The 25,890-nt window shown below is 45.5% G+C and overlaps 1 protein-coding gene across 1 annotated transcript in view; it reads left to right on the top strand.

Annotated features, from left to right (window-relative positions):
- The window catches only part of EHHADH (enoyl-CoA hydratase and 3-hydroxyacyl CoA dehydrogenase), a 28,782-nt gene extending 4,425 nt beyond the window's left edge, over positions 1-24,357 (top strand). The window contains exons 2-7 of the mRNA XM_021005754.2: positions 2,936-3,039; positions 6,387-6,559; positions 8,133-8,244; positions 9,244-9,348; positions 16,419-16,760; positions 20,559-24,357. Coding sequence (XP_020861413.1) covers positions 2,936-3,039; positions 6,387-6,559; positions 8,133-8,244; positions 9,244-9,348; positions 16,419-16,760; positions 20,559-21,820 — 2,098 coding nt within the window. The 3' untranslated portion in view covers positions 21,821-24,357. The remainder of the gene's footprint in view (positions 1-2,935; positions 3,040-6,386; positions 6,560-8,132; positions 8,245-9,243; positions 9,349-16,418; positions 16,761-20,558) is intronic.
- The last annotated feature ends 1,533 nt before the right edge of the window (positions 24,358-25,890 follow it).

The raw sequence follows: 25,890 nt of genomic DNA, 5'->3' as shown, positions 1-25,890 counted from the left end.
TATAGCCCTTTGAGCATACTTTCAAACTGCTCTCCAGAATGGTTGCATTAGTTCACAGTTCCACCATCAGTGCATTAGTGTTCCAGTTTTCCCCCATCCTCTCCATCATTCACCATTTTCCTTTTCTGTCATATTAGCCACTCTGATAGGTGTGAGGTGGTACCTTAGAGTTGTTTTAATGTGCATTTCTCTAATCAATAGGGATTTAGAGCATTTTCATATTTTTTTATTAGTTCAATGAGTTTTTTTTTTACTTCCAATTTTATTAATCTCTCCTTTGATTTTCACCATTTCCAATTGGGTGAGGAATTATTGTCTTAGCAGCATGGTTTGGAAATGTTGTTTGCCAGTCTCCTACTCATTCTTCCTCCTTTTTTTTTAAATGGAGAAGTTGGAACAGAATATTTCATAGAATATGTTGTAGTGGGGATTCCTATCAGGTATGAGTGGACCAGATAAGAATAATAATGTAACATTTACGTAGCATTTACTATGTGCCAGAAATGGTGCTAAACTCTTTACAGTTATCATATTTGATCCTTGCAAGAACCCCAAGAGGTAGGTATTGTTGTCATCCCTATTTTACAGAGGAGGAAACTGAGGTGAACAGAAGTTAGGTGGCTTGCCCAGGGTCCCACAGCTAGTAAGTGTCTGAGGCTAGATTTGAACTTGTCTTCCTGACTCTAGGCCCAGCTCTCAATCCTCTTTGTCCCAAGGACCTCAGAGGTCCCTTCTAGCTCACAGTTCTGTGCCTCTGAGTTCACCTATGTTAGATTGGCAAAGATGACAAGAAGGGAAAATGACAAATGGCCACAACCAGAATCTAGACAAGGTGAAATGGTCTGAGATTGTTAGCACAACAGGGATGGTAGTGTCTCCAAAGAGGGGCCCCGGAGAAAGGAGGTCCCACCCTTACTGTGTCTTGCTGCTTTTGTTTGGGTCATCCAGTATTCCCAAGGAGTGGGAAGCAGTGGGTGTGGCAGGTACTGATCCTTAAATTAACCCCTTATTTCCCCCACCCTAATTCTGTTATCAGAGGCTGATAGAATCCAAAAGAGGAGAGAAGGAAGGAAGGGAGGGAGGGTGGGCAATGCAGTGGGACGGTGTGGGGTGTGGGGTCTGGGTCTGAGGGGTCCCTCCCCCCTTCCCTACACATTCCCTGTGTCTCTGCTCTGCTACTGTCCTACACACAGAGCAAATTGTATTCATCATTGGCAAGGCCCTCCTGCGGGCAGAACATTAACAGGCTGTACCTGAGGCTCACTGCATGAGTGCCCCCAGGCTCAGCTTAACTGCCTGCCTGAGCCAGCTGTTCTGAGGTCAAGCCCTCTTCTTCAGGCCTTACTTATGGCAGAAATCAGGACTCTTCCTGGAGGCTGGGGCAATAGACAGACGCAAGACCTGCTGCCTCCATCTTTGGGGGCTTTACAGTTCCTCTCAAATGCCACTGCCTCCAGGAAGCCTTCCTTAATTCAGTGCTTCCCCCGGAGCTGATGAGGTGCTTATGATTCGAGCTTATTTATTGCAGTTAACTTTATCCCCACATCAAGGGGCCGGTACCATCCACGTGGTTATTGATTATATTTTTGTTGGTGTTCAGTCATTTCAGTCATGTCTGACTTTTTGTGACCCCATTTCAGGTTTTCTTGGCAAAGGGTGGCTTGCCATTTCCTTCTCTAGCTCATTTTATAGATGAGGAAACTGAGTCAAATAAGGCTGAATGACTTGCCCAGGGTTACACAGCTAGTAAGTTTCTGAGACCAGATTTGAACTCAGCTCTTCTTGACTCCAGGCCCATTGATTACATACCTAAGATAATAATAATAGACAGCATTTATGCAGAGCTTTAAGATTTACAAAGCACTTTATAGATATTATCTCATTTCCTCCTCACAAAAATTTGAGAGGCAGGTGCTATCATTTTCTATTCTTTTTTTTTTTTTAGGCAATTGGGGTTAAGTGACTTGCCCAGGGTCACACAGCTAGTAAGTGTCAAGTGTTTGGTCTGAGGTCAGATTTGAACTCAGGTCCTCCTGACTTCTGGGCGGGTGTTCTTTCCACTGTGCCACCTAGCTGCCCTGCAGGTGCTATCATTAACCCTATTTTACGGATGACAGTAGAGTCTGAGATATCAATAGGACCTCCCAGGTTTAATGTCCAATAGGTGGTTGGTCAGTATCTTGAATGTACCCACTTTCATATACTTTGTCTCCCCATTAGAATGTGAACTCCTTGCAAGCAGCTTGCATTTGTTGCACAGTGCCTGGTATATGTTAAGCACTTAATAAATACTGGCTGATCAATTGATTGATTGATTTGAACTCAGGAGAGAGACTGGGGCAAGATAAACAGCTAAAGAGTCATTTGTGGGGCAGCTAGGTAGTACAGTGGATAAAGCACTGGCCCTAGAATCAGGAGGACCTGAGTTCAAATTCAGCCTCAGATGCTTACTAGCTGTGGAATCCTGGACAAGTCACTTAACTCGGATTGTCTCAAAAAATAAAAGAATAAAATGAAGAGTCATTAGAGCTTATGGAACAGAGAAATGATGTGGCCAGACTGGGGCTTTAGAAAAGTCACTTTCACAGTTGTGCAGTTTGATTGGAGTAGTGAAGCAGAAGAGACTGATCATTCAGGCAAGAGGTGATGAAGGTCTGTTCTAAGGTGGTGCTTTGGGAGCAGAGATGAAGGGACAGGTTCCAGAGCCATTGTGGATGAAGAAAGGACTAGACTGGTGATTCGATGTGAGGGTGAAGGGAGAGCAGGCCTCAGGCAGGTGTAATGCCCACCTCAACATGTCACCACCAGACAGGGTAAGGCAGGGTTGGAGAAGAGGTGAAAACTATGGGAAACAAGGCAACGAGAGCAAGTTGGAGTGGGGAGCTCATCATGGCAGGGCCATGGGTCCTGAACCTTGTTCCTCTGTTTCTCCCAGTAAGTCTGTGACCGAAGGCCTGGTTGAAAGCCTGAGGAAAGCTGAGACTGACCCAGCTGTGAAAGCCATCATCATCTGTGGAGCAGATGGAAAGTTCTCTGCAGGTAAATGTGGCTTTCTGGACCCCTCCGCCCTCATTCTTCCAGGTGCTCTGTTGTCCTCTACTGCACTGTGGGCCTCAGCGGCGGATGCCTTTGGGCAATGGGCATAATAATACCCATTTCCATCTTGCTTTAGAGTCATCATGGTGTTATGCATAGAAAACAGGCCTCAGAGCCAGGAAAACCTGGGTTCAAATCGTGCTTCTGACAATTATATTCATAATATCATTGATCTTGTGCTCTTAGAAGTCATGTAACCCAACCCCCTTATTTTACGGATGAGGAAACTGAGTCTGAGGAGCTACATTCAAATAGGGAGGGAGGATGGAAAGAAGGAAAAAAAGAGGGGAGGAAGGAAGGAAGAGGGAGAAAAAAGAAAAAAGAAACAAAGGAAAGAAGAAAGGAAGGGAGGAGGGAGAGAAAGAAAAAGAAAGGAAAGAAGGAAGCTAGCTGAAACTCACAGAAGCAGAGTGAAAGAAAGTGAGAAAGTGACGAGAGAGAGAGAGAGAGAGAGAGAGAGAAAGAAAGAAAGAAAGAAAGAAAGAAAAAGGAAGAAAGAAAGAAAGAAAGAAAGAAAGAAAGAAAGAAAGAAAGAAAGAAAAGAAAGAAAGAAAGAAAGAAGCTCTAACAGTCTATTTGATGGAATCCTAATAAAGCTGCCCCCAGCCCCAATATTCTAACTTCCTTATGGGCCCCACTGAACAGCAGGCATGTCTTGATTTAACCAAACAATCTGGCTTTAACCACACCACAGCCCCCCAGACTCAGTCATAGGCCCTGCTGAACAACAGGCCCACTGCTCCTACCCAGCCACTGCCCCTTCCCTCTCTACTCAATAGTCCACCTTTGTCACATAAGCCTCACTGCTCACTAGAACAACAGGTGTGTCCATGAATTCATGTTTCTCACAGAAACAGCAGGCGTGTCCATGTGATGGGATCCCAGACACTGCCTCTACTAGCAACTGCGCCCAGACCCATTCCTCATATTCCTGATAAAGACAGCAGGTTGTCCGTGCACTTCCCTTCAGCCACATGCATCTAATCTCACAGGACCACAATACTCAACCAATCAGAAAGCAGCACCGCCAAGATGCTCGGGCAGGATGTGGACCCCAAAACAACAGAGGGGACTTTCCCTAACTAGGCGTCTGCACAGTAATAACAAAAGCTGTCCTTTAGGCGAACTCATGACACGGGCTTATTATAATATCATTATCATACATAGATACCCCCCCCCAATGGATTTTTCTGTGTGCATTGTGGGGAATTGCACACACAGTTCCACTGAGGCTGGGACCCCTCCCCGATTACCTAATCCCTTAACCAACCCCTCTTGCCATTTTAATATTCATAATTTCTGCTGTGTAATTGCGTCTTTACCCTATAAAAATCCATCTTGCTTTCACTAAAGTTACTGATTCCTCTTGGAACCTAGCCCGCTTCTGAGGAGCGTCAATCCTCAAATGCCTTTACTTGGGCTAGAGGTGGGTCTGACTCTGAATTTTTTGAGACTACCACCACGACACACCAGGAACCACAACATATCCACTACACTATGTTACTTGTCCTCTAGAGCAGCTGAGGATATTTTTTTTCCAAGCAGGAAAGATTTTTTTTTTTCCAGCAGGAGAAGGGCTAAGGAAACCTCCCCTTCTCCAGAAAAAAAGGCTTTAGTCGGTCCCTTTTAGGGCCAGGCTCCACTGAGGCCCCTAGCTGGCCACTCTAGAGCTCTGCTCCAAAGGGTGTCATGCCCACCACAGGGCACACTATTCTGCCCCTTAAATACCGGAGCCTGGGAGCAGGGGCCTCAGTGGTGCCCCCTGGTGTCTGAGGAGCACGGCGCACTCCCTCCAACATGAGACCTCCAAGGTGGTCTGTAGGAAGGAGAGGACCAGGCCTGTGCCATCCCTCACCCAAGAAAGTATGGGGGAGGGGATTTCCCTGAAAAGGTGACAGGAAGAGATCTTCGTTAAAGATATTTAGACAATTATTGAAAGTCAGAGTCGAAAGGGATGTCAGATGTCGTCTAGCCAAACCATCTTGTCAATGAGTCCAAGAGAAGTTACCCCCCAGCCCCTGACTGAAGGCCATCCTGGCGCTCTGGAGGCTCCGTTGTGACAGGGCAGACGACACACAGGAAGTGGAATGGTCCTTAGGGCTTAGCGGCGAGGCCGAGGGCGCCGCATCGTCCCCGGTGTTGTCGCCATTGATAACTTCTCATCAGTTCCTAATTTTGAGCCCTTTGGCAATGCCAGGGATTTTGGTAGCAAGAACCTTCTATGGCTTTAGCACTGCAGAAGCAGCTTCCAGATCCCAGCTTGGGAGGGATGAGGCAGGGCAAATGGCTGCTTGGGAGGGGGCTGGACTAGGGGTCTGGGACCACCCCTGCCGCCTATGGGTGGAGGGTGGTGAGGAAAGTGGGCCCCTTCTCCACAGTGACTGCAGCACGTGGGCTGGAAGCAGTGGAGCTCACTGCTATTCCCAAGGCGCTCCCTGGCCGCGTGACTGTGAGTGCAAGTGCAGGTGAGTGCAAGACGGACTGCCAGTCACTGTACTCTAGTCCTCAGTCTTCTCATCTGTAAAATGAGACGGTTGGATTCAGTCCCTTCCAGCTCCAAATCTGTGGTCCCATGCACCTCTTTGTTTTGCAGACAGGGAAACTGAGGCTGAAGAAAGAGAAGTAAAGATCGTGGTTACCTTTTCTCCAGCTTTTTATGCCAAGCTGGCAAACCTTAGTAAGAATAACATCCCATTTGCATGGCATGTTCCACTTGGTAAACTCTGGGTACCATTTCTTCCGACATATACTCTAACCAGTCACACACTCACTTTCCATTTAGGGAAGAAAAACACTTTCCCGACTCTTACTCCAGAACCTTCAATGGCTCCCCATTGCCTGTAAGACGAATTTTAGACATCTTAGTTTGGATTTCAGATTCCTCCATGATCCAGTTTTCTGATTGGATTTCAAATGTCTAATTTCTAATGATCTAATTTTCTAGTTAAGAGCAAGTGATGGGGCAAGACGACCCCCAGACCATGATCTGACCGTGGAGAGAGGGAACATCTGAAGTCGGTTGGCTCCCATGCCTGGAATGCACTCGCTCCTCATCTCTGTCTCTTACTTGATTGATTCTTATGTCTCCATTTTATAGATAAGGAAACTGAGGCTCAGAGAGATAAATTGGGAAAGCTCACAAGGGTCAGAGGTAGGACTTGAACCCACATCTTCCTGACTCTGTCTAGTGCTCTGTCCGCCACACCAGACTGCCTCCCAAAAGCTGTCTAGTGGGTTCATCCTGAACAAGGCTTTTTCCCATGGCACTCGTGTTCTCTTCATTTACTTAGGTGCTGATATTCGAGGCTTTAGCCAACCAGTTACGCGAACCAATGCATTACCCTCAGTCATTGATAATTTGATGGAGATGGAGAAGCCTTTGGTGGCTGCCATTGAGGACCTGGCTCTGGGAGGAGGCCTGGAATTGGCTCTGGGCTGTCACTACAGGATTGCTGACGCCAAGGTAACAGCTCTGGCTGGACCCCGGGGGCTCTCTCTGACGCCAGCTTCAGACGATTGTTGAAAAGGATAAGAAGGCATGACCACCCTCGACTGGGAGGACAGAATGACGGGGGGCTGGGCTGAGTTGTTGTCCTGTTGAGTCACGTCCAGCTCTCCATGACCCTGTGGCCCAGACTGCCCGTGGGGTTTTCTTGGCAAAGAGAATTGGAGGGGTTTGCCCTTTCCTTGTCCAGAGGTTAAGTGACTTGCCCAGGGTCACACAGCTAGTAAATGTCTAGTGTCTGAGGCCGCAATTGAACTCAGGTCCTCCTGACTCCAAGGTCAGGGCTCTATCCACTGTGCCACCTAGCTGCCCCTTGTAATAGCATTTTCTAAACCAAGAAAAGTGCAGTTAGGTGGTGCCGTAGCACACAGAGCACTGCACCTAGAGTCGGGAAGCCCTGAGTTTAAATCTGGCCCACCCAGACAATACTAGCTGTGTGACCCTGGGCAAGTCAGTTCACCCTGTTTGCCTCAGTTTCCTCACCTGTAAATTGGAGACAATAACAGCATCTACCTGTCAGGGTTGTTGTGCGAATCAAAGGAGATGATAATTGTAAAGTACCTGGCACACAGCAGGCACTGTATCGGTGTTAGCTATTATGATGATTATGTCACACATGGACCATCATTCCTAGGATCAGTGCTAGAAGATGCCTTTGATGTGTTAGTCCAGTTTTCTCATTTTGTAGAAGCAGGAACAGGGTACCCTGTAAGTGGCAGACTCCCAGTTCCACTCCGCAGTTCTCAGCACCATGGTTTGAAAAGGGCTTTGAAAAGCTAGAGCATGTCCAGAGAAGAGTGCCCGGGCTGCACCCCAGGATGGCCCATTAGAGGAGCAGAGCCTGTTTAGCCTGCATGAGAGATGACCCAGGGGAGGCTAGCTGGCGTGGTGGGTAGAGCATCGGCCCTGGACTCAGGAGGACCCGAGTTCAAATCCGGACTCAGACACTTGACACTTACTAGCTGTGTGACTCTGGGCAAGTCACTTAACCCTGATTGCCTAGCCCCTCCAAAAAAGGGGGTGGGCAGCTAGGTGTTGCAGTGGTAGAGCTCTGGCCTTGAAGTTAGGATGACCTGAGTTCAGATCTGGCCTCAGACACTTGACACTAGCTGTGTGACTCTGGGCAAGTCACTTAACCCCGATTGCCTCACCAAAAAAAAAAAAAAAAAGAGAGACAACCCAAAGGGCTGTGATGGCTGTTTGCAGTTACAAAAGGCTGTCAGTGGTGTGGCAGAGGGGTCAGACTCATTCAGCTTGGCCCCAGATGATAGAACTGGGAATTACGGAAGGGAATTTGTACAGTGACCAATTGGGTTAGACGTCAGGAAAGGGAGCTGTCCTTGCATGGAGTCTGAGCAGAGGCTGAGGCACCCGCGCTGTTGGGGATGTGATGGTGGGGATCCCTTTTCATCTCTAGGTGGCTCAGGATGGCTTCCAGGCTCCCTCCTGAGTGGGATTCTGTGTGAATGCATGCTTCTGCTGACTCTATCAGAACAGCTTACCAATCTGGGTGTACTTCCATATTCGATAGGCTCGAGTTGGTTTTCCAGAGGTCAACCTCGGACTTCTCCCAGGTGCAAGAGGGACCCAGCTTCTTCCCAGGCTCATCGGGATACCTGCTGCCCTTGACCTGATCACCTCAGGTAAATCCAATTGTCTATCATAATATATACACGAGTGAGGCTGAGGAGGGTGGGCAGTCCATCGTTCAGAGAGGCTGAAGACAAGCGTTCCAGTCCTGCTCATGTCCCTCCCTCACCAAACGACCTTGGGCTCGTCCCTGTGGCCCTCCGTTTCTTGGTTCTTGGGTAATGGCGTCTGTCCAGCCTACCTCTTGGGAGTGCTACGACCAAATAAAGTCTCAACTTTATTTGTCTTCAAGGGGAAGGTTGCCTGGAGGGGGTGGTATCTGGGTTGGTCCTTAAAGGATGAGAAAAGAGATGTGGATGAGAGGGAAAGATTTCTTGCATGAGGAAAGACTGTTGTGTGGGAAGACCCACTTGGCCCCACAAGGCATGCTGACTTGGAGCAGTGGATGGAAGTCTCAGAGTGACAGTTTTGGGTTGGATGGCAAGAAAAATCATAATAATTAAAGCTGTCCCAAAGTTAGAAGCAGGGGTTTCCCCATCACTTGGAAATCTTTAAGCAAAGGCTGGATGGCCACTTGTCAGCCACGTCATGGTGGGGGCTGTCTGGTTGATCTAGAGCTAGAAGAGATCTCAGAGACGATGTAGTCCAATCCCCTCATTTTACAGGTGTGGAAACTGAGGCATGGAGTAGCAAAATGATTTGCCCAAAGTCACACAGTTAATAACTATCTGAGATTTGGATTTGGTATAATTTGGAGTCAGAGGACCTGGGTTCAAATCCTAGCTCTCCCACCATCACGCTACTGGGATGACCCCATTTGTCACTTCCTCTCTCTCAACCTTAGTTTCCTCATCTGTAAAATGAATGGGCTCGACCAGGTGACCTCTAAGGTCCTTTCCAGGTTTAAAACTGTCATGATGACCCAGGCTTTATGGCTCCAATGCCAGATGTCTAATCCAGTCTACCATATTGCCGACCAAGTTGGCTTCCAGCTCAGAAATTCTGGGGTTCTGGGATTATCACCCTTTTGTCCAAACACTTCTTTGTGGCAGGGAGACATATTTCAGCTCCTGAAGCACTCAAACTGGGAATACTGGACAAAATCGTGAGCTCAGATCCAGTTGAGGAAGCCATCAAGTTGGCCAGAGAAGTTTCAGGTAAGCAACGAGCTTCTAAGCATTATTGACACTATTTTGAAAACATTTCAGCAGCTACTCAGCCCAGTTCTTGGGCTGGCTGGTTAGGTTGAATAAATCAAATCACTCCACACCTTTTAAAGTGTTAAGATGCTAAGCCTTGATAACATAACTTAATGAGAACACTTTTCTATTGAATAAATCCATGATAAGCTTTGAAATAAAGGGAGGGGAGGTCCTCACTCCACAGGAGTGATATTGGATAGAAACTGATTGGCTGAAAGTCAACTACATAAGAATCCAAGAGATTTTGAGATTTGGGCTAGTGGAGAAGAGAGCTTGTTCCAGCTAACACCTTGAGAAGGAATTGGTTGAGGAAAGAGAAGCAGAGTTAATTAGGGTTAGAGCTAGTGAAATGTCTGTGGCAGGATTTGAACTCAGGTCTTCCTGATTCCAAGTCCAAACCTGTGCACCTTAGCTGACTAATTGGTAGTCTACTCATAACCATAGTAAGAAGCACACCAGTGGGGGCTCATGAGTAATAGCTTTAGAAAGACACCTTTTGATCTTTCAGGGCTACCCTAAGAGCCCCAAAGGGACAAAGTAGTCATGCACCCAGCTCTTCAGTGGGAGTGTGGCTTCAAAGCATGAACTGCAGGCGAAAAATGTCACGTCCACCCCTCAGTTAACGTTGTTCTGATAACACAGACGTGACGAGCTCTCCACTAGGGATTCTAACATGGTTTGGCTCATAGGTCTCTTTGGTAAAGCCTAAGATTCTCCAGGTTCCATCTTCTAGAGATGTCAGAAAGCAATCAACCCACAAACATTCAAGGTTCATTCTCTGTGCTTGGTACTAGTGGCACAAAGACAAAAGTGAAACAACCCTTGCCCTCAGGGAGCCTACATTCTAATGTATCTACACAAATGAGCTCCTTCAGAGTAGGGACTACATTATTTTCTGAATTTGTATCCCCACTACCTAGCACTGTACCTAGAACATAGTAGGCACGTAGTAAACGCTTTTACTGTCTGATTAATTTCTCAGTAAAGGCAAATTTTTTTTTTCACAAAGGACTCCTTTTATTAAAATACCAAATAAGCAAGCAGTTTTCATTCTTATAGACCAGTTATATTATTCATAATGAAGCACAGTTTCATAATTCTTCATAATGAAACATAGCAATAAATTGTTCACAGCTTAACTTTATTTTTAATGCAAAATTGAAGTTTAGTGCCTCTGAAAAGTAGGAGCCCTGATGCAACTGCCTTGCTGCCCATTTGCCTTTGGCATTAGTCCAAAAGGCCCATTGCTCTATTATAGCTGAAAGCGATCTGTTCCTCACTGCTGTTCAGAAACTTCACCAATTTCCTTAAGAGTTCTTCCTTTTTTTTCCAGGCAGTTGCCTGACAAGTTGAGTTACCATCTGACAGCTGTTTAGGTACCCCAGGGCATATTGATACTTATTTCCTAGAAAAGGGTGTTGTCTAACTGCCTTAATTAATGTTTGCAAGGCACTTAGAGATCTCCAGATGAAAGCCATTCTGGAAGAGCAATGCATTATCACATGGGACAAGCAGCTTTTTTTGGGGGGGGTGTTGAATTTTTATTTTTATTTTTTTAATATAAATTTATTTATTTTTAGTTTTCAACATTCACTCCCACAAGTTTTTGAGCTCCAAATTTTCACCCCATCTCCTCCTTCCCCCCACCCCAAGATGGCATGCATTCTGAATATCCCTTCCCCTAGTCTGTCCTCTCTTCTATCTTTCTCCCCTTCTCTTATCCCCTTCCCCTTCTATTTTCCTGTAGGGCAGGATAGACTTCTGTACCCCATTTCCTGTATTTCTTATTTCCCAGTAGCATGTGAAAACATTTTTTTAAACATATGTTTTTAAAACTTTAGGCTTCAAATTTTCTGTCTTCCTCCCTCCCCACCCACCCTCATTGAAAAGGCAAGCAACTCAATATAGGTTATACATGTGCAGTTATGCAAAACACTTCCATAGTAGACATGTTGTGAAAAACTAACTCTATTTCCCTTAATCCTATCCTGCCCTCCCATTTATTCTATTCTTTCTTTTGACCCTGTCCCTCCTCAGAAGTATTTACTTCTGATACCCCCCCTTTCCCAATCTGCCCTCCTCTCTATCATCCCCTGCTCTCTTGTCCCCTTCGCCCCTATTTTCCTGTAGGGTAAGACAGATTTCCATACCCAAATGAATGTGTATGTTATTCCCTCCTTAAGCCAAATCCTATGAGAATAAGATTCACTCATTCCCTCTCACCTTCCGCTGTTTCCCCTCCACTGCAAGAGACTTTTCTTTTGTGTGTGTGTGTGTGAGATAATTTACCCCATTCTACCTCTCCCTTTCTTCTTCTCTGAGTATAATCCTCTCTCATCCCTTAATTTTATTCTCCAGATATGACCCCTTAATCTTCAACTCACCCTGTGCCCTCTATCTATCTATCTATATATACATACATATAATTTTTTTTCCTCAACTACCCTAATACTGACAAAGGTCTCATGAGTTATAAATATCATCTTTCCATGCAGGAATGTAAACAGTTCAATCTTAATAAGTCTCTTATGATTTCTCTTTCCCGTTTACCTCTTCATGTTCCACTTGAGTATGTATGAAAGTCAAATTTCTATTCAGCTCTGGTCTTTTCATCAAGAATGCTTGAAAGTCCTCTATTTCACTGAATGACCATCTTTGCCCCTGAAGGATTATACTCAGTTTTGCTGGGTAGGTGATTCTTGGTTGTAATCCTATCTCCTTTGCCCTCCGGAATATTATATTCCATGCCCTGCGGTCCTTTAATGTAGAAGCTGCTAAATCTTGTGTTATCCTGATTGTGTTTCCACAGTACTTGAATTGTTTCCTTCTGGCAGCTTGTAATATTTTCTCCTTGACCTGGGAACTCTGGAATTTGGCTATAATATTCCTAGGAGTTTTCCTTTGGGGATCTCTTTCAGGAGGAGATCTGTGGATTCTTTCAATTTCTATTTTGCCCTCTGGTTCTAATATATCAGGGCAGTTTTCCTTGATAATTTCTTGAAAGATGATGTCTAGGCTCTTTTTTTGATCATGGCTTTCAGATAGTCCAATAATTTTTAAATTCTCTCTCCTGGATCTATTTTCCAGGTCAGTTGTTTTTCCAATGAGATATTTCACATTGTTTTCTAATTTTTCATTCTTTTGGATTTGTTTACTGTGTCTGATTTCTCATAAAGTCACTATCTTCCAATTGCTCTATTCTAATTTTTAAGGAAGTATTTTCTTCAGTAAGCTTTTGGACTTCCTTTTCCATTTGGCCAATTTTTTTTTAGGGCATTTTTTCCTCATTGGCTTTTTGGACCTCTTTTGCCATTTGGGTTAGGCTATTTTTTAAGGTGTTATTTTCTTCAGTATTTTTTTGGGTCTCCTTTAGCAAGCTGTTGACTTGTTTTTATGATTTTCTTGCATCACTCTCAGTTTTTCCTCTACTTCCCTTCTTGCTTCTCAAAATCCCTTTTGAGCTCTTCCAAGGCCTGGGACTGATTCATATTTTTCTTGGAGGCTTTGGATGTAGGAGCTTTGACTTTGTTGTCTTCTTCTGGTTGTATATTTTGATCTTCTTTTCACCAAAGTAAGATTATATAGTCTGACTCTTTTTGCGCTGCTTGCTCATGATCCCAGCCAATTACTTGAGTTTTAAACTCTTTGTTAAGGTAAGAGTCTGCTTCCAATGTGGAGAATGTACTGTCCCAAGCTTCAGGGGTTTGTGTAGCTGTTTTCAGAGATACTTTTAGGGCCCTGTAAATTTTCATTTCTTCCAAGGTGGTATGATAAGGGGCGAGGTGTTTACTCCCTTCCTGGCCTGTGACCACAAGTACCTCCTTTCTGTCCTGTAACTGTGAGAAGGGGTTCCTCTCCACAGCCACTACAAGCTCCACCAAGCCAGTGCTCCTCCTCACCCCAGCACTGCTGCCTAGAACTGTGACCCAGATCCAAACACGGGCAAAGCAAGAGATTCCTGCCTCAGCACTGGCAAAGAGATCCCTGCAATCCCTCTCTGATCAGCCACTGGATTCCCCCTCAGTCTGTGGGCCAGAAGCTCGGGAAGCAGCTGCTGCCCCCCCTCCCCCATGCCACACTCTTGGGGAGTGGAGCTGAAACCCTACCTTCCTGTCTCAGCACTGACAGAAACAGACTTTTCCCACTGACCTTCTAAGTTGTCTTTGGCATTGGTGGATTGAGGAGTCTGGAAACCTCCACAGCTTCCCGTGATTCAGTCGTCTGAGGCCTGCTCCAGGTTTGCTGCGGCCTGCGTGCCCACGTCGCTCTGCACTCCCAGCCCGGCATGATACAACTTTCTGATCAATTTTCCAGGTTGTCTTGGGCTGGAAATTTGTTTCACTCTGTCTTTTTGTGGGTTCTGCTGCTTCAGAATTTGTTTAGAGACATTTTTTATGAGTATTTGGAGGGGTTTGGGGGAGAGCTCAAGCAGGGTCACTGCTTTCCCTCTGCCATCTTGGCTCCTCCCTTCAGTAAAGGCAAATTTAAAAAAATTTTTTTTTAATTAATTTATCTATTTTTAGTTTTCAACATTCACTTCCACAAGATTTTGAGTTTCAAATTTTCTCTCCATCTCATCCCTCTCCCCACCCCAAAACAGTGTGCATTCTGAATACTCCTTCTCCTAATCCGCTCTCCCTTCTATCTCCCCCACCCCCTTCTCTTATCCCCTTCCTTTTCTATTTTCCTGTAGGGCAGGATAGATTTCTATACCCCATAATGCAAAATATTTTTATAGTAAATATGGAGTAATTGGGGTGGGGTACAGCTGGGGAGATCAAGGTCTGATTATACAGGAGGTGATACTTAAGGCGAGCTTTGAAGGAAGCCTCAGATTCTAACAGGTAGAAGTGAGGAGGGAGGGCATCCTAGGCATGGGAGATGAACTGGGCAAAGGCACACAGATGGGAGATACAAGGTCATCCTCAAGAAGCCACAAATAGGTCACTTTGGCTGGAAAGTAGACTGTGTAAAGAGAGTGATGTTTCTTTAAGAAGCGCAGAAACGGGGCAGCTAGGTGGTGGAGTAGATAGAATTCTGGCTTTGGAGTCAGGAGGACCTGAGTTCAAATTTGGCCTCAGACACTTGGCATTTACTAGCTGTGTGACCCTGGGCAAGTCACTTAACCCCGGTTGCCTCACCAAAAAGCAAAAAAAAAAAAAAGAAGAAGAAGAAGCATGGAAGACTGAGCACCTACTATGTGCCAGGCAATGTGCTAAGCACTGAGGATGCAAAGAAAGGCAAAACCAGACCCCGCCCTCGAGGAGCTCCCAGCCTGAGGGACAAGACAGCAGACAAACCAGCAGGTACAGAGAAGACGTCGACAGGCTAAGTGAGGGCTTGTCTCGGAGGCAGAGCCCCCGATTAAAGCCCGGCAGAGGCTTCTTGCTGGAATAAGATTGGGAAAGCATGAGAATGCCCGCAGAGCGGCTTGCATTTTCTCCCGGATGCTGATGCCTCTTGAGCAGGGCAATGACAGGCACAGATTCACGCGTTAACAATGTAATAATAGTAATTTACATAGAACCTTAGAGTTCCTAAAGGTTTACACGTGTCGTGTTGTTTAATCCTCACAACAAACCCGACAAGGGAAGTGCTGCTATTATCCCCGTTTTGCTGTTGAACAAACTGAGGCAGACAGAGGTTAAGTGACTTGCCCAGGGTCACACAGCTGGTAAGGATCCAAAGCAGGATTTGAACTCAGGTCTTCCTGACTCCAAGTCTAGCACTTGTCCGGTATACTGTAGAAGAGGAGATGCTTTCTCACGAGTGCACTACCTCCATGCCTCTGTAGGCTCCTTCCAGCTCAGAAAGATTCTCTGAAGAAGAGGAGGAAGAGGAACTAGCCTTCTATTCCGTTGGGTTTTTTTTTTCCTGTTCCCAACATTTCACAATTTGGCCACTGGAGGGCGCCTGGATATTGAAGAATCCTCCCTTGGAAACTTTGGTGATCTTAGGATAAGATAGGAGGGATAGATCCTTGAAGATGTTCTGGGGTTCAGAGAATCCTAGAGACTATCTAGCCCAGCCCTCTCATTTTACAAATGGGGAAACTGAGGCCCAGAGAAAATGACCAGCCCAAGCTTACACACGTAGTAAGTGGAAAAGCCAGGATTTGAACCCAGAGCCAGGACTCTTTGTGTTACACCAGAAGCTATAGGACTGTAGGAATATGTTGTTGTTAATTGTTCAGTCGTTTCAGTTGTGTCCAACTCTTCATGACCCCATTTGGGGTTTCTTGCAAGATACTGGAGTAGTTTGCCATTTCCTTCTCCAGCTCATCTGACAAATGAGGACATTGAGGCAAGCAGAGTTATGTGACTTTCCCAGGGTCACCCATCTAGTAATCTCCTGAGGCTGGATTTGAACTCGGGGAGATGAGTCTTCCCGACTCCAGGCCCTGCGCTCTATGTACTAGGGCGCCACCTAGTGCCCATCATAGAAATATAGCATTCTAATTTGGAGCTAGAAGGCGCCTTAAAACTGCCTCACTGAGGAGAGGGATGATAATTTGATAAGCAGAACCTCCAATTCCAAAGCCAGGGCTTTTCCACTGAACCTCACAGCATCGGGGGGAATTCAAACCCAAGTCTTCCTGGCATTACGTTCATCCACAACGCTCTGAAAATTCTTTTGAAATAAATATTTTTTAGAGAATGCCTTAACCTGAGTACATTTTTTCCTTTAAAATCCCATGAACAGACTGAAGTTCTTCCCTAGCATCAAATGAAGGTTGGGTGTAGATGGACCGGCAGGTGGATACTTATTTTCATGATGGAATTAAGGGATGAAAAATTTCCTCAAATTGATAAAACACTAGCTAGCGAGGACAGGCATGAAGTGAGAACATGTCACAGCTGCTATTATTAGGGGCTTACTAATTGTCCTAATGAGCATAATTAAAATCTCAACATTAATTACTTAGTGAAATGAGTCTTGTTTGTGTTTTTTAATTTCTCTTTCCCGGATGTGCGTGCTCGCAGGTAACCTTTAGAAGGCTCTAACTTCAGTTCTGTTTCTTTCAGGTCGGCCCATAGGCTCTCGGAGACTCAAGACAAGGGAGGTTCAGAAGCTGCCAAATATGGACACGATTTTCCAGGAAGCCCTGCTCAAGATGAGAAAACAGTACCCGGGGTGTATTTCTCGGGAGGCCTGCGTCCGAGCTGTCCAGGCTGCTGTCCAATACCCCTACGCAGAAGGGAAAGAGAAAGAGAAAGAGCTGTTCCTGCACCTTCTCAGTTCAGGACAAGCAAGAGCCCTGCAGTATGCCTTCTTTGCTGAGAGATCTGTGGGGAAGTGGTCAACTCCCTCTGGGGCGTCATGGAAGAACTCCTCAGCACAGCCTGTCTCATCTGCGGCGGTTGTGGGTAAGAAGTCCAGATAGTCTATGCGATTTTCCACCCCAGAGCATTACAAAACACTTGCTTAGGTCCTAGGGCAAGAAGCCAAATCTCTTCAGGATCTGTGACCCTTTCACAGACACAGCACAATCCCTGTATGGCTTAGGAGACAGCCTTCATAAGTTACTAATGTTCATGGTTCTGTGGCTCTCTACCTGTTCGTGGGGTCACAGAATTACTGAATCAGAGAGGTAGGAGGGACCTGAGTTGGCCTCTTGGAAACTTCTCCCAGTGGCTCCTGGTTCTGTCCTTTGGGACCAAACAGGACATGTTTGGTCTTCTGCCCCCCTCAGTCTTTTCTCCAGGCTTAACCTTCCCTGAGTTTCTTCAAGTGGTCCTCCTCTAACATCAACTCCAGGCTCTTCCTCCATCCTCATCACCCTCTTCTGGATGCTCCCTGAGCTCATCAGTGGCTCCCCAAACTGGACACCAATGAAGGCTCTCCAGGTGACATAGGACAAAGGCAGAGTACAGAAGGACCACCATGTCCTTGTTCCAAGAAGATACAGCTCTCACTACAGCCCAGGATCACATCCACTGGTTTAGTTGCCTCATCTTATGGGTAACAGATACTAAATTTTTCATTCACCAAAATGCCCATATCTTTTTCAGAACAATTATTTTTTTTCCATGCCTGCCCATCTTATTTGAGCCATCCAGTGAGTTAATAAACACTTATGAAGTGCCTAGTATGTGCCAGACATCATACTAAGCACTGGAAGCCACATACTCCTGGGAGATAGACACTCTGGATATTAGTACCCCCATTTTAGAGGTGAAGAAACTGAGGCTTAAACTTACGTGACTTGGCTAAGATTGTATAACTGGTAAGTGTCAGAAGAGGGCTTTGAACCCAGGTCTTCCTGACACAAAGTCCAACACTCTAGTCACTCTCTGATTTCCTCCATTGACGGCAACAGATTTCAAGCGTCCCATGCCTTCTCAACCCAAAGGACTCTTCTCCATGTCTTCCCACAAATACTCCCCACCCAAAGTTCTGGGGGTCTTCTTCTGGTTCTTTGGACATCACGTACATGGTTATCAGTGGAGCGTGTGAGTGGACCGTGAGTCATTGCTCACTCTTGCCGTGTGATGAAGTCTTCTACTTCTCCAGCTGCATGCTTCTCTGATGACATCTTTTACTCTCCATCTCTTGGGCAGTTCTTGGTAGGTGATGTGGGGCAGCCTGTCTGTGCCTACCATGGGCCAACACGTTTCTGTTCGGATACAGCTTTAATTCTTTGAGGACTGTGATACTTCATGCGTGGTCACCGTGCAGCATCCTCAGGGAAAAAAAAATTAAGGAATTGACTATTTTTTTTGGGAACAAGCTTAGGGGATTACAAAACACGGCAGTTTCCCTGAAGGCAGCTCAGTCTGCTCTCCTATTCTGGACCTAGTGCACTGCCCAGTGCCTGTCTAAGCTATAGGCACTGATAGAGTCTACTGAGTATTATTGTCTGCATATTGGACATTTTTCATCCACTTGGTTTTTCTTGTGTGGATAGTTAGGCCCAATTCTTTTTTTTTTTCTATTTTAAGGCAATTGGGGTTAAATGACAGTAGTAAGTGTCAAGTGTTTGGCCTGAGGTCAGATTTGAACTCAGGTCCTCCTGACTTCGGGGCCAGTGCCCTATCTACTGCACCACCTAGCTGCCCAAAATGTGAAGCGCTTTTTTTTTTTTAATGTGAGGCAACTGGGATTAAGTGACTTGCCCAGAGTCACACAGCTAGTGAGTGTTATGTGTCTGAGGTCGGATTTGAACTCAGGTCTTCCTGACTCCAGGGCTGGTGCTCTATCCACTGTGCCACCTAGCTGCCACTAGGCCCAATTCTTAAGAATGATTATGGATCTTATTTAGGAGACCACACTTTTCTGGAGCTTGATGAGGTTAGTATTCTATCACCTGGAAACTGGAGCAGTGGCAGGACCTGTATGTGTCTAGAGAATCTCTTTTCTGTACTTCCTTTTGTACTTTTCCCATCAACTGCTAGCAGAGGAACTGGCATATATTAGTTACTTAAGGAATATCCATTGAATTAAATTAACTACATATGTAGGGCTAGCCAATAAAGGAAGTGCTTTTGAGTGCTTGACAAAAGCCCTTTTTGTTCTGTGCTCTTTAACTATTATGATATAATAATAATTATTATTAGTGGAGTTAATATTCTTAGAATATAACTTCTTGAAGATGAGGAGGGCGAGTAGGAGGAAGAAGAAAGCACAACAGGTTTTGGGGGGCCGCCAAGGGCATAGTCCAGGGATCTGTTCTTGGCCCTGTGTTATTTAACATTTTGAGCAGTGGCTTGGATAAAACCACAGGAAGCATCTTTGTCAATTGTGAAGGTGACACAAAGCTGGGAAATATAGCCATCACAATGGATGACTGGGTCAGGACCTTGACAGGTGAGAGCACTGAGTTGAATCGATTAAAATTAAACTTAATAAAAATAAATGTCAAGTCTTGAAAAGGAGGATCCAAAAATCAATTTCACATATACAAGACTGGGGAGGTGAGACAATAGTTTGTCTGGAAAAGACCTGGGGGGCTTATTGGACCACAAGCTCAATATGAGTCATGGTAGCAAAGAAAGCTAACGTGAGCCTAAGATTGCATTAAGGGAGACACAGCATCCTTTTTCTGGCGCCATGTCTACTTAATAGTGTCAGAAGGGACACAGCCAAAATGACTGTCACTGTGCTCTAGCTGCCTCCATTTTGAGGGAGGGCCAGACCAGCCATCCTTCAATCACCAGACTTTGATATCGTGCCGCTATGTGGGTGCCTCTTCCTGACCCCTGCTTTGTGTTATCTTTCAATCGGGAGTGTATGTCCTGCCACTGAGGGAGGGCACTGTTGTGTTGGGACCAAGGGCCAAAATAATGCATCTTGAGCCCAACTCCCAATTCTCTCCTGGTAGGAAAATTCTCCCACTGTCCTGGAAGCCATGAGTCACCCCCATCCCAGTGGCTGGGGCCTGCTGGGATCTCCTGGATGCTACATGGGCCTGGACACCTTTATCCAGAGACAGCAGTGCTTTTGCATAGGTGGGGAGGAATCATTACGTGTCTGGGCAGCCTAGGCTGCAAAAGAACCAGAAAAAGGTCCCTGAGGGTTGTAATAGCTGCCCAGACCTCTTGTGGGAGTGAGCGGCAGGGCCCAGCTGAGGCCTGGCTCCAGACTGAACAAATGAATGAATGAAAAATGCATTGATTAAATATCTAGTACATTCCAGGTACTTTGCTAAGCACTTGAGATACTCATACGAAAGGGAAACAAACTTCCATAGGGAGAGATAAAGGGGAATGGTACTCAGAGAAGAGAATTATGGTCTGGAAAGTCACAAAGATGGTGAGTGGAACAAGATGGTGTCTCCAACCTGTTTGAGCATGCCAAAATGGTCACATAACTAGTACGATGTCAGAGGCAGGATTCAAACAAACCCAAGTTTCTTGACTCTAAGGCCAGTTCTTGACTCACTCTATGTAGCTGCCTGTATAATTATAAGTGATAAACTTTTTCATCCACACGTCTGATTTCAGCAGTGGAGGGAATGAAGAAAAGGCTAGTGCTTGGGGTCCCAGAGGGAAAGAGCCCCGGTTTGATATTGTGTGATGACCAGTCTCTTTCTCTCTACTTAATGGAACATTTGTGGGGTGGGGTGGAGGGGAATCCATCCAGTTGTCCAGGGTCGATTTTAGCCTTTTCCCTGGTTAGATGCCTTGCTCTTTCTCATGTGGTCCAATCTCTTCCTTTATCCATAGGTTTGGGAACAATGGGAAGAGGCATCGTCATCTGTCTGATCAGGGCCAACGTCCCCGTTATTGCCGTGGAACAGGACGAGAAGCAGCTGGACCAGGCCAAAATGGTGATTGTCTCCCTTTTAGAACAAGAAGCCTCCAAATGGAAACAGAGTGGCCAAGAGTGGAAACGGCCAAGACTCCACTTCACCACCTCCCTGGATGAGGTAGCAGAGGTGGATTTAGTGATTGAGGCTGTTTTTGAGGAAATTAAGCTGAAGAAACAGGTCTTCAGCAAATTGTCAGCCAGATGCAAGCCGTCAGCCTTTCTATGCACCAATACCTCGGCTCTGGATATCGACGAGATTGCTTTGTCCACGCGCCGTCCTCAACAGGTCATTGGCACCCATTTCTTCGCCCCAGCTCATGTTATGAAATTATTGGAGGTCATCCCTAGTCGTTATTCATCTCCTACGACCATTGCCACTGTCATGAGCTTGGCAAAAACCATGAAAAAGGTTGGCGTTGTGGTTGGGAATTGCTTTGGCTTTGTTGGCAATCGAATGCTGTTTGCTTTCTATGAACAGAATAATTTCTTAATAGAAGATGGTAGCCAGCCAGAGGAAGTTGATCGAGTTCTAGAAGAGTTTGGTTACAGAATGGGTCCTTTTCGAGTGGCCGATCTGTCTGGGTTGGATGTGGGGTGGAAATCACGGAAAGATCGAGGCCTCACAGGACCTACCTTAGCCCCCGGGACGCCTGTGCGCCAACGTGGCAGCAAACGGTATTGCCCAATTCCTGATATTCTGTGTGAACATGGAAGACTTGGCCAGAAGACTGGCAAAGGCTGGTATCAATATGACAAGCCAATGGGCAGGATTCACAAACCAGATCCCTGGCTTTCCAAATTCCTATCTGAATACAGGCAGAACCATAATATTGAGCCACGGGTCATAACACCAGATGAGATCCTGGAGCGCACCGTGTATTCCCTCATTAATGAAGGCTTTCGTATCTTAGAAGAAGGCATGGCTGCTGGCCCTGAACACATTGATGTCATCTACAATAATGGTTATGGATGGCCGAAGCACACGGGCGGACCCATGTTCTATGCCTCCACAGTGGGACTACCTACAGTGGTTGAGAAATTACAGAAATATTACCAGAAGAATCTGGACATCCCCAAGTTGGAACCCTGCAATCTTCTGAAGAAGTTGGCCTCCCAGGGGAACCCTCCTCTTCAAGAATGGCAGAGCTCGGGAGGATTTCAAATCAGCAAACTGTGACTTCACTCACCTAAGGTCCCCAGGTGGGGCCTTCCACATACCGCCCTCAGGCAAACATTGTTGAAACAAATCAAAGCTCCAAGGCTTTTAAAAGACTTGCAAAGCAAAATCTAGGGGGAAGATCATGGGCGTGGTGACCCCTTCTGTGGGGCTGCTTCTGTACAGTGATTCTAATGATTCAATACTATGAAGAGCTTATGGGTCAGATCTTCTGGAGGCACACGGCCACAAAACTGCTTCCCAGGCATCGGACTGCATCTCTTTTGACTTGATTCTATCTTGTGAAAACAGTCCGCCTTGGTAATGTCTCAATGCCATTTGAATAAGAAGTGGTTCGGGGAGCATGTTGAGTATAAGATAGGCCCAGAGTCACTGGATCCAACCATCTCCACCAGCCATCACCCGATGCCTCTTCTCTCCTTCTTGGCTGAATGCCTTGAGAAAACTGCACTCAGTGACCCCAGTTCTTCTCTCACTCTCTTCTGCGCCCTCTAAGATCCGATTTCAGGCATCATCATTCAAGTGAAACAACTTTCTCTCAATTCACCAGGGATTTCTTCACCATCAGATCTGGTGGCCTTTGTTCAATCCTCATTCTTTTTTGACCTCTCTTTAGCATTTGATGCTACTGACCATCTCCTCCTGAACAGTCTCGTTTCTCTGGAATTTAGTAACACTGTTCTGTTCAATTTTCCTCCCAGTTGTATGACTCCTCCTCAGTCTACTTTGCTGGATCCATATTGTACCCATTAATCATGGATGTCCCCTTAGGTTTTATCCTTGGACCTCTTCTCTTTTCCATCTACTCCATCTCTCATTTGGTTCCCATGGGTTCAGTCATCATCTCTTTGAAGATGACTCCCAGATCTAAGTAAGCGACTTCAGTCTCGTGAGCTCCAGTCCAGAATCATCAACTGGCTGATGGGCATTTCAAATGAGATGTTCCATTGGCATCTCAAATTCAATGTGTTCAATATAGACCTCTTGTTTTTCCTCTCAAATGCACCCTCTTTTGAACTTCTTCATTATCATCAAAGACAGGTAAGCCAGCCTAGCTAAAGTAACAAGGAACCCTGAGGGAGAAACAGGTGACGGCATGTGCCAAACAGCTCAAACCACCAGCACCACCTTGACCCCCTCCTCTTTTCAGACCCTGATGGAGACAGTCCAAGACCCTTAATTCCAAAGCTTTGGAAAAAGTAGTGCCTCCCACACCACTGGACCTATTTCCAGTCCTGCCCTTCCAGCCACCTTTGATGGGAGCAGTCATCATGGAAAAGTTGTCTGCCTTTCTTACCAACACCAGCTGCCACTTATGGCTGGCAAACCCAAGAATCCTGGCCAAGGTAGCACCTTCCAGACCAAGTGTGCTGCTTCCAATCCAGCCTCCACAGTGATCATCTTAAGAAGCATCCCCTGTGGGGTTGCTATCTGGCAACCATATTTATTATGTTGCTATCATAGCTTCTGAAGATGCAGAGCAGAAAGTCTTCATGATCAAGATCCATGCCACTCAAAGAATTGGAAATTGAAGGGATGCCCTACAATTTGGGAATGGCTGAACAAGCTGTAGTACATGATTGTGATGGAATACTATTGTGGTATAAGAAATGATGAGTAGGATGCTCTCAGAAAAACCTGGGAAGACCTATATGAATTGATGTAGAGTCAAATGAGCAGAACCAGAAGAATGTTGTACACAGTGACAGCAATACTGTATGATGATCAACTGTGGAAGACTTAGCTATTCTCAACAATACAATGATCCAAGACAGTTCTAAAGGATTCATAATGGAAAAATGCTGTCCACCTCTGGTGAAAGAACTAAGGGAGTCTGAATGGAGATCAAAGCTTTTTTACTTTCTTTATTTTTCTTAAGCTTTTTTTGGTCTACATTTTCTTTTGCAACATGGGTAATATGGAAATGTTTTGCATGATTGCACATGCATAATTTACCTCAAATTGCTTCCTCTTAAGAAGGGGGGAGGTGAGGGAGGAAGAGAACTTGGAACTCAGAATTTTTTAAAAAATGTTAAAAATTTACGTATAATTGAGAAAAAAGTAAAATAAAGAATTAAAGGTTAAAAAAAGCAAAGACTCTCTGGGAAGAGGCAGAAAGAAGGCTGCAAGGAGAAATATCTGTGATATGACAACAAAAGACATCGATAAAAATATATTCAAAATAAAACAAAACAAAACAAAAAGGAAATAGGAAACAGATACCACGCTCTGCATCAAGCCTATGTTAAGACACTGTTTATACATTTAAAAAAAATAATTCTCATCACTGTCAAATGATTGAACATCAGAAATGGGGACAACTTTATCTGTGGAGATGATGTTAAAGAAGAATCCTTCTTTGCAGCTGCCCCCTGAAGGCCAGGGGACTTTTCCCTGTGATCTCCAGCTGAAACCTTCCCTATGCATTGTCTCCCTCTTTGGCGGGAGCTCCTTGAGAGCGGGGACTGTTTTCTTTTTATTTGTAACCTCTGTGCTTTGCACACAGTAAGTGCTTAATAAATGCTTATTGATCTATGCTTTCATTGAGTCATTCATTCAAGGGCACCCCTGACCCTCGCCCGGGTTTGCAACCTCAGTGTCCTCCCTGACTCCTCACTCTCATTCAGCCACATGTGTAACCAGTTGCCAAATCTGCCATTTCCATCTCCCCAACAACTCTCAAACACATCTCCTCTTCTCCGGTCACACAGCTACCACCCTCCTTCAGGGCCTCATCCTCTCTCTTCTGGACTGCTGTAATAACCTCATAATTGGTCTCCCTGCTCCAATCCATCTTCCACACAGATAGCAAAGGGAATTCCCTAAAGAGTAGGTCTGATCATGTCACTCTCAATAGACCCTAGAGATTCCCTATTACGTGAAAAAAAAATGAACTCCTTGTCTTGCATCGAAAGCTCCTCACAACCTGGTCCCTTCCTACCTTCCCAATCTTCTTACTCCAACTATGGTAAAGCCAAATTGGCTCCCTTGCTGGTCTTCACCTATGATGTGGTCTCCCATCTCCACGCCTCTGCATCACCTGTCTGCTGTGCCTGGAATGTCTCCCTATTCACCTCCAGCTCTTGGAATCCCTGCTTCTCTAAAAAACCAGGTTCAAATTCTGGCTCTTCCACTTACTTGTATGACCTTAGGCAATGACCTCACCTCCATGGGCCTCAGTATCCTCCTCTGTAAAATGAGGGAGATGGCCTCCAGTCTCTAGATCTACATTGCTAAGACTTTTATTGGAGAGGTGGGGGGCTAGGGTACGAAATGCTGCACCTACCGTTCGATGTAGTCAACACGTTGGTTAGCTTGTTGGAACTCTCTCTCTCTCTTTTTTTTTTCTATAATGGGAGGTACACACCATAGTAGAAGTTGTAATTGAATACGTCCCATATAAAACTTGAGCCGCCCTAGCTTCTTCTGGCTGACCACATGTGCTGGTTCATTGCGTGCTCCATGGGATGTGGTACCATCCAAGACATTACTTTGTTAGGAAGGAAGGTTCACCGGCTAGGAACTGGGGAGAAGGGCATATTTGGCGTCAGTGTCATGTGAAAACAAAAGGCGTCAATAAAACCAAATGAAACAAAAAGGATTCTTTTCATGAGTCGAAAGACAAAGGCCGAGGGAGGCAGCCTTCAACCGTCTCTTGGTACCAGAGTCTCCCACCATCTCTCCTTTGGTTAGCTTGAGAACAGGGAACAAGTCATCTACCTTCCAGGAAACTCTGTTTCAAAGGTACAGACCAGAGACTGTTTCTTGTAAGTGTTCAGCCATAGGCATCTTCCTTCACCATGAAAGAAAAAATTAGGGTGACAACAGGAGAAAAAAGATCTCTTTAGATTGACGTGCCCAGTGGGACGAGGCCTTTGCGTGAGCCCACATCTAGTCTGTTCTTAGTATTTAGACCAGCACTCAACATAGGTCGGTACTTAGACACTTGGACAGGCCTTTCAAATCTTGCCTGCAGACATTCAGGCATCTTTATGCAATATTTATTGGCCAGCTTTCTTCTGACTGAAAATAGCCTGTCGGGGTGAGAACAGGGAATCATGTTATGCTGG

The sequence above is a fragment of the Phascolarctos cinereus genome, unplaced genomic scaffold (assembly GCF_003287225.1).
Source record: "Phascolarctos cinereus isolate Bilbo 61053 unplaced genomic scaffold, phaCin_HiC Scaffold_5;HRSCAF=322, whole genome shotgun sequence".
NCBI lineage: Eukaryota > Metazoa > Chordata > Mammalia > Diprotodontia > Phascolarctidae > Phascolarctos > Phascolarctos cinereus.
The sequence above is the reverse complement of the archived record's forward strand: the minus strand, read 5'-3'. Positions and strand labels throughout refer to the sequence as shown.